The 14,520-nt window shown below is 40.0% G+C and overlaps 1 protein-coding gene across 7 annotated transcripts in view; it reads right to left on the minus strand.

Annotated features, from left to right (window-relative positions):
* The window catches only part of LOC114867841 (cytoplasmic dynein 2 heavy chain 1), a 70,671-nt gene that overhangs the window by 27,707 nt on the left and 28,444 nt on the right, over positions 1-14,520 (minus strand). For 5 of the 7 annotated variants that reach the window (XM_029170912.3, XM_029170910.3, XM_029170909.3 and 2 more), the window contains exons 60-76: positions 14,081-14,218; positions 13,267-13,380; positions 13,004-13,164; positions 12,285-12,408; positions 12,020-12,141; positions 11,749-11,835; positions 11,411-11,537; positions 10,298-10,439; positions 9,546-9,655; positions 9,268-9,288; positions 8,430-8,528; positions 7,919-8,042; positions 6,639-6,802; positions 6,242-6,361; positions 4,958-5,092; positions 4,157-4,300; positions 1,962-2,051 (exon numbers count right to left, since the gene is read on the minus strand). In XM_029170912.3, coding sequence (XP_029026745.1) covers positions 1,962-2,051; positions 4,157-4,300; positions 4,958-5,092; positions 6,242-6,361; positions 6,639-6,802; positions 7,919-8,042; positions 8,430-8,528; positions 9,268-9,288; positions 9,546-9,655; positions 10,298-10,439; positions 11,411-11,537; positions 11,749-11,835; positions 12,020-12,141; positions 12,285-12,408; positions 13,004-13,164; positions 13,267-13,380; positions 14,081-14,218 — 2,022 coding nt within the window. Of the gene's footprint in view, positions 1-1,635; positions 1,799-1,961; positions 2,052-4,156; positions 4,301-4,957; positions 5,093-6,241; positions 6,362-6,638; positions 6,803-7,918; positions 8,043-8,429; positions 8,529-9,267; positions 9,289-9,545; positions 9,656-10,297; positions 10,440-11,410; positions 11,538-11,748; positions 11,836-12,019; positions 12,142-12,284; positions 12,409-13,003; positions 13,165-13,266; positions 13,381-14,080; positions 14,219-14,520 lie in introns of those variants that run through there. The other 2 variants (XM_055514004.1, XM_029170911.3) reach the window with 2 other exon arrangements.

The raw sequence follows: 14,520 nt of genomic DNA on the forward strand, positions 1-14,520 counted from the left end.
GTCACACTTCAGCACATCACTCGAACTCAACTTGGGCGCACTCACACGCACATGCACGCGCACGCGCGCGCACGCACACACACACACACACACACACACACACACACACACACACACACACACACACACACACACACACACACACACACACACACACACACACACACACACGAAAAGCATTCACAATCTCACACACACCTCCTGAATGCTTATGCCTGCACCCCCCACGCAAAGAAACACTTCTTACACAGTGTTATACTGTTTTACTTCTCTAAAAATACATTCTCCTCAGTGTACACCTCTCAGGAGTACACCAGTGTGCCAAGAAGTCAGGCTTTCATATTCTCATTGTTGCATCTTCTCTGCGGATATTGACAAAACAGGAAGATTTTCAACGCATTGAGAACAGTGAGAACACCTAGATAAAGTTGCATGTGATGCACCTAATGTATTGTGTCATAACAAAGTTACAATTCCAGGTCATCGAAAGAGTATAGTGTATATTCACTCTAGATAACTGTGCCCACACTGTAATACTTAATGTTCATTTCATTCAAATTCAATTTAAAATGCAAAATTAAAATCCAAAATCACTTTACACCAAATCCATCCAATAATTAGATTTTCTTTGTAAACAGCATTAATCACTTACTTATATGAAAAGAAGCAATAAATCCTACTGTAATAATATAATATTTATTCTTACTTCACGTAACAAAAAAGGTATCACCAATCAGTTACCAGCTTTGATGTAGCCTCAGTATATTCAATCAATACCTTATTTAGCTGAGTCCATTGTGCTTGTACAGGAATTAAACAACAGTATGTTAAATCATATCAAAACACAGACATCCTGGAATGTTGTGAGGTTTGGTTATTTATGTTTTCTTATCCTGATTCCTCCCTTTCCTCTAATTATACTCCTCCTTTTGTTCTCTCCTCGCCCTGCCCTCGTTTTTCTATCTGCGCTCACTCTTTCTTATTCAACTTTATCTTTTCACCGGACGCCTTCTCCCCACCTTTCCCCTTTGCTCTCTGGGGTTATCTCTTTGCCAGCGCTGATGCGAGGGTGTTGACAGGAGCACTGATAATGTGCGCCGGTGTTTCCTTTCTGCTAATAACTAGGCTGCGGCGTCCCATAGACACACGCGTCTACGCATGTCTACGCCTGTGGGCAGGGGTTGAACAGAGCCGATAGACGAAATCAGCAGTTCGCAGCCACTCTGTCTCTGCCAGAAACTTTCATTACTACACAAGTCACACACGTACGACAGAGAAATTACATTTAGCATTTACTGCCTGATCGATGCAATGATTGCTGGGTTGTTCAATATTTGACACTTCATTAGAGTTGTTAATGGCAGAGGTTTGATGGTATAACTGTGCATGTGCTTTTCTAATTGTGCATTTGATTAAAATGGTCAAAAATACTTTGTTATACATTATACCACATTATAAAACTGCCTGAAATAATCTTGAGATTATACAACCTCACTGTCAGATAAAACAAGCAGCTGTATAAACTAGGTATTGTGAGTGGTACATTTTGAGTTTAGGTTGTGCTATTTCAATAAAATCAATGAGAATGCATTAGTATTAGTGTTTTCTTTTTAATTGTTCATTGAGCCTGATGATCTAGTTTTTCAGAGTTTAAGTATCTTGGCAAAGGAGCTTCTCTGTGGCAGGAAGCAGAGAAAGTGGGTATGTTTTTTGGCTGATGATGAATACCGCTCTATGTCCATGGATGATTTTAGTTTTTGGATTAACTCCCCATCTTTTGAATCAACAAAGCAGAAAGCTACAGGGCAAAAATTCAACTGTTAGGGATCATGCGCACAAATATGTTGTTCATAACAAACTGATCCGATTTGCAAAGCAAATCCATGTGATAGTCTATATCAAGTACTGTACTTTTTGGAGATGCTTTTGTCTATGTGTGTACTGCATGTTTCACGTATTACCTTGAACAGTGACCTGCAGACGTACTCATACACCATATTCTTCAAACTGGCCTCCAGAGCAACAATCCTGGCTTCAGTATTGACTGCTTCCTAAAAGGCACACACAAACAACAATTATTGAGGCGACAGACAAAACTGGCTAAGGAGCTTTAAATTAGGTGAGATGTCGACTAGGAATATCCTGTCACTGAAGAGAATCACAGCCTTCATTAATATGAAATTGTAAACGTCTATATTTTGGTGCTCCAATTATTTTTAAAACAAGCAGCAGCATTTTTACTGCAGAGTTTCCGTTCTCTGGGATGAACTGGGGCAACCTTCATACCCCAGGGTGGTGCAACCACAGACACAATGACACAGTTACTGTAACTTGTATCCTCCACCAGAATTGACTGACTCAGCAGTAAAACTAATGACATCTATTAGAATCACAAATTCAGGTTAAAAGGAGCCAGAATAAAAGTGAAAGAAAATATTTAAAGCAGAAGAATTAGACAGAGAGACAATGGATAAAAATCATAAATTACAGTATTTTCTTTTTTCTTCTGTGTCCTATTCCCAGTTCAGCACGTCTGCAACATTGTTTCTCCTGCCTGACTTTGGTTTGAGGTATAGTAAAGGAGCCATTCATGTAAATACCAGTGGTTTCAGATTGCAAATTAGTATTTTATGCATACTTGAGACAGACAGGTATGTGATGTGTATGTCTGCTAATGAATCAAGAGTGGTTAATATCCTATTCCAAAACTCATGAACCATCTGCAGCCCATGGTAAATTACACATGTGCATTCAGTACAACAAGCAGCCAAAACACAACGGAATAGAGACAGTAACTGAACCTGTGCAGTATTTGGACAAGATTCGATGCATCCACAAACCCACCTACACGCCAGAAAAAACATGTAACCGTGGTGACCAGATGCTGCCTGGTGACATTCTTGGATGACAGCACTGGCACTAGCTGCACACCGAGTTTGGGGAATTATTGCTAAATCTTTCAACCTTTGTGCGTGTGTGTGTGTGTGTGTGTGTGTGTGTGTGTGTGTGTGTGTGTGTGTGTGTGTGTGTGTGTGTGTGTGTGTGTGTGTGTGTGTGTGTGTGTGTGTGTTCTGGTTATCAGTCAGTGTTTAGGGCTCATATGGAGAACAGCCGTTTGGTAGACAGTCTGTGATACCCTCCAGCTGCACAGGTCAGATTGTGATAAACCTGCTGTAGGGAAAAATATAATGGACTGAAATTAATTAACCTGACCTCAGCTGAAATTAATTATGCATTATGCTGCTGAATATAAATATTGTCAAATAACAACATTTTCACTGCAATGTCACCTAAGCAAACAAATTTATATTTTAAGTTGCCATCTTTAGTGCAGAACGTCTTTGATTCAGACACGGTGTGAGAATATGCGCATCAACCTCTTTGTAAACATTTTGAAGAACGTCTCAGTTATTATGCAACTCTAAAAAGATTATAGAAAAACAGATGCACAGATGCACTGCAACTTTGAACCATGGACTAAATACTTGTTCTTTAGAATTTATGACATGTTCTGTCTGACTAAGAAGCTGAACCCAGGTTTGAGAGAAGTCTGGCAGATTAGTGGATTTACGAACTACAGGGGCACATCCATTTTTACTCAGGCTCAGCTGGTGCTTGATAATATTTTCCTTTACCAAATAATATTATCACTTTCTGCTTGCTCAGCTGAAATCAGTTTGATGTATAAATTAGTGTAATGAATTGACTCCATAGAGTATTTGGTATTTCTTTTTAAAAAAGAAATTGTGGAAAGCAGAGACCTAATGACAAAGTCGAGGAAAAAACGGTTTTCAGATTTAATAAAAGTGGAAAGGGAAGCTGCATACCTCAGTTCTTAATTACAGGAAAGCAAAGATGGCTTTGAGAGTTAACGAAACCCACATACATATACTAATGCTGTGAACCTTGGCACTACCAGAGTTTTACTTGGGTATGTAACATCACATTGCATTACTTTCAGTGCTTTTTTTGAATTTTGAGAGATTTGGGCACATTAGCATTAAATTCTTCTACTAAATATTTAATTTATTTGAACAGCACTGGTGTCCTGAAAATATTCATTGAAACTACATCGCAGGATGAATTTAACTCTGCTTGTGTGGTTAAATATGGAGGTACTATACAGTGTACTGTGTACTGTATACTGTGTAGTCACCTTCTTGGCCTGCAGAGCTCTTTGGAAGAGGCGCAGGAAAGAAGCAAGGCTGAAGCGGTACATGTTGTTGATCTTTGACAGGTCCGTGATGACAAAATACATCTTGCTCGCACTCTCTGCGAGTGGCAGGTAGGCGTCCCTCTCCTGAAATAAAGCCAAGGACAAAAAGTAAAATAAAGGGCACAGAACACTGCTCATTAAAGGACCAAGCGGTGATAGTAAACAAACACAGACACTCAGGCAGAGCATTAATATGGGGATGGTTAAGCAATATAATAAATATTGAATAATGATGGAAGGCAGCATTATCAGGTGTGATGACATGGAATGTAACAATAATCAAATGTATGAAAGTAAAAGTCAAATGAAGAGAATAGATGATACAAATAGTTTTGGTGTAATACTGCTCCCTAGAGGACGACTGCATCTGCATCTAAATGTTCTGTACTGTAAAAATACTCTCCTTGTGCGCTACAGTGTTGATTTGTTTATTGGTAGATCAAATTACACAGGATCTTTGTTCTTTACAGCACTTTATCAATTTTGATGAAAGCACTTTACATGAGACGCTTGTTCCAGACTGCATAAACCCCAAATCTGCAGACTGGAATTCTAACACTGCCTCTGTCTGAGGTATTTACTGTGATTATCTGTGTCTTTCTCTCTCTCTCTGCCTCAGTCTGTCTGAACAAAAGCAGCAAGTGTGTTGATGACCGACCCACTGATTGGTTAGTACAGTGGTAACAATCATTTAATCATTTTCCTCACAGACACAGATTGTGTGCGTGTGTGCATTAATACCTGGTCCAAGGATGCTTGCAGCCTGTGTGATTCCAGCAGTGACTCCTGGATCAGGGCACTGCTCGCCTTGGTCTGGTTCAGGCTGTCTATCAGCTCCCTGTTTTCCAGAATGTTGCCTTGAGCAGTAGCCAGGGTCTGAGACAGGAAAAAGACAGTTAAGAAAAAAATAAAAGTTTAAAAAAGGGTTGAAGAATTAACAGGATTTTTAAAGTTTATACGTATGCGAAGGTTTGTCTACTCATGAAAAACTTGACGTGGGGAATGCATTTATTTATTAATTTATCTAAGCTTTCGTTGAGTGCCATGACTCACCCACTTCACGCCGTGGAAACTATTCTTTGAAACGAACTGATCAAATTTATTCAAATAAATTCAAATAAAACAGATGAGAAAGCAGCGGAGCATGGGAATGTCAAGTCAAATATTCTCCTCCAATTCTGGAATAATTATGTGTCTAGTAGGACTGAAGCACTGACATAATGCTCTTGGCACCATATGTGTCTGTGTGGATGTGTCCAAATTCCCTTTAGGCTGTGTACAAAAGCATAATGATTAGGTTTCAGGGTTTGTGTGTTATAATGTCCATCATATACAGGTGCACAATTTCACAGAAGTGGCAATACATTAGGGTTAATATCTTTTTTATATGCAGCCCTGTTATTATATTTGGACAGTAACAACCTGTTTGATATTCATATGCATACTCTCATTACCATGGACTATGTAAATTACACCTACATTTCTGTTTTTAAAGGTTTAAAGTCTTTAAAAAAAGAAGTGTGTTTAAGATTAAATGGAGCAATTTTAGGGAAACATTTTTGTCCTGGTTGTGTTTATGATATTGGATGTTAAATTCTCTACTAGATCCATGCAGATTTACTACAGCGGGTGCATAAGTTAATAATAAAACAGTTCTAGATTATTAAAGGTCACCTGTAACTAAAAGTATTCCTATTCGATTCAGGTAATGTGGCGGGGCACTTATTTACTTCAGCACAGACAGAGTGAAATATCCAGCAGTTGTGTTTCCACATTGGCCGAGTGCTCAATCGAACATATCTGGCAACGTGGCCGCACATGGAGGGAAATAACAATATAACTGTTGCCAACTAGCTGCTCCTGCTCAGGCTGAAACCTTTTTTCTACTAAACCCTCAACAGCTGAACAGTAGGGGTTGGAAATGAAAAGGGTTGCAGTAAAAGGGATAATCAAGGATTTCAACACAAAAGAAGGTTGATGACTGATCTCATTAACACCCAATAATAACAACACCAATGTGTTTACCTCTAACAGGGATTCCTCCAGCTGAGCCAACTGTATCTTCTTGTCTTCTTCTTGTTGTAAAAGTCTTGTTTTCTCAGTCTCCAATTCTGGCTTCTCCTGCTGAATGGTCAAGGCTAGCAGCTAACGACCAAACAAACAAATGGGTAAGTAAACATACATACCACTTCATGGCCAAACATACACATAACACTTACAATTACATTTTGTTATTTCATTCATGAAACCCACAAAGCACCATGGTCCATGTCAGAATTTGAACTAAAATGCAGAAAATCTGCAGGTTACACTGTCTGAAGCTTGGTATCCAAAACATGAAGAAGCATTCACAAAGCCGGCATTCAGGGCTATTAAAGTAGATTGTTTTGTGGCTGTTTTGTGGGTGCGTTATGTGGGTTACCTGTCCTCGCAAGCCTGCCCTGGTGGTGGTGAAGTTGACTTCAGTCACCACAGAAACAGCGTCAGGGGGAATAAATGGGGTGGGGTTCCGTGTTGCCAGGAAGAGACGGAAGTCCTCGTTGTAATCAATAACCTTGTCACCTATCTGGACCACGTATCTGGGACCTGTGTGTGTGTGTGTGTGTGTGTGTGTGTGTGTGTGTGTGTGTGTGTGTGTGTGTGTGTGTGTGTCAGAGTGGGACAAAGAGAAAGAGTCAGAGAGTTACAACCAGGGTCATGTAACGTTGGATCTTATCTTCACCTTCACTTTCTTCTCTACTTCTTGTGTTGTAGATGTGTGCAGTGAAGTCCTGCTATGCCTTAGTCTTTATACTTTTTTTCAATCCTGTTCAACAGCACTTTTAAGTGGATAACTTGCCCTTTTCACACACTTTCTCTGCCCCCACACCTTCCAATTCAGCTTCAAATAGACAACCGCCTCTCCCTGGATGATTCAGAGCCTTATGAATCACCCTTTATTTTTGCAGGTAGGTCTCCAACGTGATTGGCATGCAATTATCTACTAAGGTACTAAATTATCAACCTTCCAAGCTTTAGAAAATGCACTGAACAAGATGCATTTTGTAAATATGTTTTGATGTTTTCATTTAGAAAAATTGCATAATTTTTTTTAAAAAGCGTTTTTATTTTAGTTTATTATTTATTCTCAATAACTAGACTACTTTAGTGGCTATATTTTCATACATTGACAATATTTCCAAACACAAAAGTGCAGGATAAATGCCACTGATTCTTCTTTGATTATCTTATTTTATACATGTGCTTCTTATCCTAAGAACTGGATCCAGCTGCTACACGTTGCGTTAATGATGAGCAGTTTGTGCAGCTTCATACTCACAAGCACAGCGTAATGTATAAACAGGATACAGGATTGCCTCTCAGATGCCATGGGATTCCAGGGTTAGTGCATACAGTACTTTTACTATCCCGAGTTATCTCTTTTGCCCCCAGACATCATTTATTTAAAACTCTTGCTCATGGGTAACTGACTGTAGTTAAAGTATAGCATTTGTCAGTCATCTCTACAGTTCTACAGTATATGTGATATCAGCTTTTAATCACTTCTCAGAATCAGAGCATTTAACCAAAAGTCTACTGACATTGATTCAGTATGTTTAGTGTGTGTCTGTCAAACTGTCATGCAGAAGTGAGTATTTTAACTTACTAAAGACACTTTAAACATATAAAGCTAGTGTTTCTCCTGTGAGTGCATATGCATACCCTGTGCTATAAGGTCCCGTCTCAGCAGCGGATAGAGCACAGGTTCAACCCCATCCATCTCTTGAATGATGAGAGTTTTTCCAAATCTGACTGCTAGCTCCAGGGATGTCATGAAATTGCTATCCTGTAGTGAGCAGGCAAACAGATACAGACCAGTAAGAAGGCCCGGAAAACCAGCGTTGCTTGGTGACACACTACTTTGTAAAATATCATAGTAATTACAAATATAAAAGGGGCCCAGCTCCCACACTGATCCTGTGAGAGGTGTACAGGCGCGTGGTTAAAGGATTTGTTTTTAAAAATGTAGACAATACGCAAAAAACAATTAGTAAGTAATAATTAAAACATTCTTATGTGAATTCATTTATTTATATAATTTATTCAAATCAAAAACTGAGCAGGCAATTGTCATATTCACACAGGTGTGGCAGCAACATGTCATAGACTGGGATTCCTCAGGTTTAGCTATGACGGAGGTGAGTAGGTGAGAGATTGTTGTTTGTGTGTTTACCTGTTGGTTGATAACTTCTAGTCTGTGCTGTTTGAGATGAGTACATAGCCACTCTGTAGCTCGGGACGATGGATCGATCAGGAATGGACAAGCAACGCTCTGTGTGTGGAACAATTGCAAAGAAGAGTGTGTCACTTTAATTTGGGAAGATTCTACTCAGAAAGAAGCTTGTTTACTGTGGAAAGGAGGCATGTGGGAAGTTCTGGTGTCTGTGCTGTCACTGCTGTCATGCTCATCGACCAGAGTAATTCCAGGCCATGCCAGGCAAAGGACTGAAGTCGACCACCCTCCTTTCATCCCGTGTGCTTCTATTTCATGGTCTCTTGCTCAAAGATTCTCTTTGTTAGACTATCTCAAACCTGTTAATTTGTCTGTTCTTCTTTCTTTACTGTGTGCACTAATAGAAGTAACTACTAGTTACTGTGTTTTTTCTTTGTTTTTGTCCTATGTATCGTACACATGTGAAACATTCTTTATTGTTCTAACTGCTCTTATCTTACTATTACGCATGAAGTCCTTGTGAAGATCAATTCTAAAGAGGTTCAAAATGTGAGTGAAAAGTCAGTTCACCGAAACCCAGCCACCAACCACACTAACTCCAAGAGTTCAGTGGAAAACGTCTGTGTGTGTGTGTATTTGAAGTTCATAGTACACAGGCGGATACTTGCTCCAATTTTTACTGCATTGTGAAATGCAGTGTACAGCACAGTGTAAGGTATGGGCCCCTATTACAAGAACAGCATAAGGCTGAAACAAACACACACACACAGTAAAGCAAAAAGAGAGACTACACTACAGTAAATTACAGTTGGTTGTGGATGGATGAAAAACAACTTACCCGTAAATTTAGCGCATTGATCTGATTTGTAGTAATGGTAAAAACACACAAACACAATACAGACAAATGGATGACAGATGAATTACAAAGGGCAAAATTATTTACTACACTGGTTGTTACGTACAAATGAATATTGCAAGTGTAATATACTGAAATATACTTTTAAAACAAAACCTATCTAGTAATATTATACAAAGCACTAACTTAAGGTAATATCTAATCAAATCAAAGATGAAAAGCAGAGAGTTAATGAACAGGTAAGCAACTGGATATGTGACCTGTAGTATGACCAGTGCATTCTCCATGGAGAGGTCATCTGACGGAAGCCCTTGACTCTTCCAGATCAGCTGCTCACTCTCCGAGCACAGGAATGACCGCAAGTCAAACTCTGGTATAAACAAAACAAAATGCAGCGTTGATCCTTTCTCACTAACATCATTGTAACCAAATCTTAAGAGTGAGTTTTGGAAACTCAAACTGGCATTTGTTTATAGGTGCCAATTCACAAGTAATGTCTAACACACTAATAGTACTTTAGGTAGGGCAATCTTGACAACTTGCAGGACAGCCATTAGATTAACACAGGGTTTTAGAAACGACATTGGGTCAAGTGGATGACTCAGCTGTTCTGGATTTACATGCACATCTAAAGCCCCCTGGGAGAGAGAGTGCCAAGTATATGGTGAGAGCTAATAATGACTCAACACTGCTGATAGGGACTTTGTCCGCATTTTAAAGGTCCATTAGTGTGAACACAGCGTTAACGTCCGAACACAAGAGTTGATAAATTGAAGTTAAACTAAAAACAGAATAATTTCTTGAAGTACTTGTAAGGTTGCTCACATGATTAAGACAAATTACAGGGTTGAAATAATCAACCCTATTACTCTGAACCAAACAGTTTCCGGGGCTTGTAAATGTGATCTATACTGTAGCATATTTATCAACACATTGCACTTTGCCGTGTGTGTTTTCATGCTGTTTAACATAGGAGGAGGCAGATGCTAGAGTTTCTCTTTAGCAAATTTACTCTGTAGTCCGGACTGAGCCATCCATGTCTCCAGACTGTGTCTTCTGCGGTCTTCAGAAGCTGCAGACAGATAGGTGATGAAGGCTGCAGCGAGCATGGCCCTCATAGGGAGCGTATCCAACTCATTTTTTATCTCAGACATCTGAGAAGAACAGATGCAGATATCCACAAAGGAATAGACAAGCAGGGAGGAACCAAAAGGATTGGGACAAAGTAGAGTGTGAATGGAAAGAGAGAAGCAAGAGAATGGATAGACATAAAAAGAAAGGAAAAGTAATTTTAATCATGGATGCACAGCATGAGACTCCCTCCAAGTCTACTGTAAATGTTTCTCTTAGGCCCTGTTTGTAACTCCAAATGGTCTGGATATGTCTATTGGACAATATGTCTACAAAGGTTTTTTGGCAGAACACGCTGGCAGACAATCACAGTATGAACTAATTTGACATTTCTGCAGAAAAAGAAGATGAGTAGCAAATATTACTGTTGGTAGATAGTAAACAAATAATCATAAATGAGAAATGCATTAGACTCATCGTCTTGTTCCACACATCTTGTAGCATTCCTGCAGTCAAACATCTCTCCACACAACGCAACTTGTCTGATAATGTCGTGGCTATTACTGCAGCACTTGGTCTGCAGTTGTATTCTCCACTCTCGGAAACAGCTTACAGGCATTAGCATATAGCAAACCACAGCTACCGCATGGTGTGCAAAATAGTTTGGGTAATGTGTGTGTCTGTATGTGTGAGTATATGGAAATACGTGAGGAGAGAGTAAACTGAATCTTTGGTGCGGGCCTTAAGGGAGGCAGTGGGTGTGTGTGTATGTGTGTGTCAGGAAGAGATTGAGTGTTTTAATTAAGGTGCAGACAGATGCTGTGGAGAGGAGTAAAAACAGCCAGAAGGGACCAAAGACAGCAGGATCTATTCCCCTGATGCACGTACACACACACACGCGTGCGCGCACGCACACACACACGCGCACACACACACACACACACACACACACACACACACACACACACACACACACACACACACACCTTTCAAAGTAAATGTGTATAACCTCCCACACCAATGCACATATCAACAGAGCCATACATCACACTACCTGTGTGTTCCATCGTGTGTGTTCTCCATCCAGTTGTGATATGAGCTGCTGGGCAGCATTAATAGTGTCCTGAGCTTTTGTCACCTCTGCTTCCAACTTAGCTGCCTCTGTGGTATGACACTGAAACCTGGAGCAAAAATGAGGCTTAAGGCTTAGACTGACACCCTAATATTTGTTTTTGGGAGTAGAGCTGAGAATGGAATAGAGAATACTGTAGGATCACACTTGGAACATAAATGCCAGGAAACCATATTGGTGTGGACAAACGCTGAAAATGACACACAGATTATAAGGGTTCGGACAACACTTGTAGAATGAAGTTCACCATTGTTACTTACTTTTCCTTTAATTCATTGACTTTGGCTCCAACAGAGTTGAGCTGGTTTTCCAACTTATTTTTTCTGCTCTCTGTCTTTCTCAGATTTCTGGACAAACACAGAAACGTGTTTTTGTGTATTATTGATTATCATAAGTGAGTGTTCAATAGTGTATTTTTGCTTTAGGTGAATATCAGAACACAACCTCACTCACCACCACTACACATCTACAAAAAAAATTAAAACTAAAAATTAGGTTTCTGCCTGGGAGTGTTAATCTGTTTGTTCTTACTCTAAAAGTCCGGCCTGCTCTCTCTCCAGTGGCTCTATCCTCTCCAGGACATGGGAGTATTGGACGTTGGCTTTGACCCAGGCAGCTAGAGGAGCAGCTGCTGCACTTGCGCGTTTTGCATTCTAACCATTACAAAAAGAGGAAACAAATGAGTATTAAGAACAACCCTAGGACCACTTTCAGGCAACACCAACAACAACAGTCTAGAAGAGGTTAATTTCCTATGCCAAGCAAACATCTTATTCTGCCATCATGGTCAGCTGACCTTGGGGTCAAACGATGCCTTGTTCCTGTTGAGCAGCTCTTCCACACTCTGGCGAATCTCAGGAGTGATGTTCCTGGCTTCGAATGTAGCTATGTCTTCTCTCACACCACGCTTCGCCAAAAAGCTTTAGACGAGATGTAAAAAAAAAAAAAGGGGGGGGGGGGGGTGAGAATAAATGAAAACAGAGAGGCAACAAAAGTAATTAAATGGAGAAGCAGCAATGAGGCAAATGAAATAAGTACTCATCAAAGACAATCCAAGTAATGTTGGACTATTAATGTTATTTTGGTTGACGTTTTCATTTCTCATCAAACACAAACAGTTCTAGTTCATACTACAGATCACTCATTAGCAAATTCCTGTTGTATCAGTGAGAGACTTTTAGAGACACAGCTGTAGTATCTATGAGTACATGACATACAGTACAGTGATTTTACTAGACATATTCATGTTTTTGGATGCAGTATAAAGGTTTTTCTGTATCTCAGTCTGTTTCAGGCTGTTGCTTTTCTCTACCTTTGTACCCATCCCCCACGAACACCCCATCACCTTCACACACCTTTTTTTGGTGGCTTGAGAGGTGTTGAAGATCCTCATCAGTTTAATTGCTCCCAAACAGGGAAAATATCTCTTCCTTTTACAGTACGCATTCATCCATCTTTTTCACGCTAGTGTTATCTATCCTTTTACACATTCCTTCCATTTCTTTCCTCTCTCACCTTTTCATGCTGACCCAGGAGGTGTCAAAGATGCCCATCAGTCTCAGCACCCCCTCCAGGATGTCCCTGATGACATCGGGGGGCATGCGGAGGGAACGGATTTCAGACAGAGCCTCAGGCTTGATGTTTCCCACTGCACGCTTTGCTTCATCAACCAAAGGCTACAGGGCAGCAGTGGTAAGAGGGAAAGTAAGTGATGAGTAGGTACAAATGGATAATATTGTGAAATCATAATGGCTACAGAACACAGGCAGACAACTTACCTGTACTTCCTTCAGCTCATCATCAATTTTGGCCTTTCTCTCTTCAATCTTAGACACTTCATGAGCCATCTTCCCTTTTATCTTTTCCATCTCCGCCTTCTGGTCACTGGCATTCTGGATCACCACAAAGATCATATGATGTGTGTGTGATTATGCTACATTAAACAATCTCCTCATTTACTGTTTCAACATTAAAATATTTTTTCCTCTCAAAATAATAGTTTTCCTGCACTGTGTCGTACTCTCCAGCTTACTCAAGCCCACACTCTATCAATCCTCCACCTAGTTTGTTTCTATCCTTCATCTCTTTGCTCAAGTCATTCTCCATTTTCCCTGCTGTCTCCTTCTCTACAGGAGGCATAGCTGCTACAGCCTAAAGGGATCAGTCTATTCGTTAATTATGACTCTGCAAGCTAACTCCACTGACAGTTCTTCTTCTATCTCCCTCTTTCTCCCCATCTCATCAAAAAAGCAGATTCCCCAAAGAGAAAAAGACAGAAGGATATCACAACTAATGATTCTCTCCATAATATTTTCATCCATCCATCTACTAGAAAGAATGAGCAGGAGGAATTCAAAACGTGGGTAAAAAAAACTGGAAGTTACAGAACAAATATATGTGCAAAGAGGATTTAGTGTACAGTTATAGTGCAATGATACAAGAGAGCAAGAGAAGAGAAGAGGGGCCAGTGAGAGGCACAAGGAGGTTAAATGTAACTTAGAGAAGACGTGAAACCCTGCATGACTTCTGCCCTGCCTGCCACTGTCAAAGCTACACAATAACATGCACACATTTGCAAACAAACACACACACCTGCATGGAGCTGGTGATCTCCTGTAGGGCAGAATCTGCTTCCTGTTGTTTAGTTTTCAGCAGTGCACTCTGCTCTGCAGCTCGCCTCTTCAAGTCATCCACCAATGCCTTGGCTTCATTCAGTTTAGATACACCTGCCTGGAGGCAAAGTTTCTTAATTATAATACCAAGAAAATATAATTGTAATAAAATTTGCTGTCAGTGCTTAACATTCTGGTACTTTGGGGTACAATACACATCATACACAAAGGGGTTTGTCTACCTACTCCTAGCATATTATAGAACAAAAGATATCTTATAGGTGCAAATAACACTATGAAATACAACATGTGTACAATACAAATATAACACCAGAGCAACTTCTATGTTTCTTTTTGGTAAATAGTCAAGAAAAAGTAAGAAATGCAACAATCGTACAGAGTCCATGTAGTGCAGACTGC

Source organism: Betta splendens, chromosome 13 (genome assembly GCF_900634795.4).
Source record: "Betta splendens chromosome 13, fBetSpl5.4, whole genome shotgun sequence".
Classification (NCBI taxonomy): Eukaryota; Metazoa; Chordata; class Actinopteri; order Anabantiformes; family Osphronemidae; genus Betta; species Betta splendens.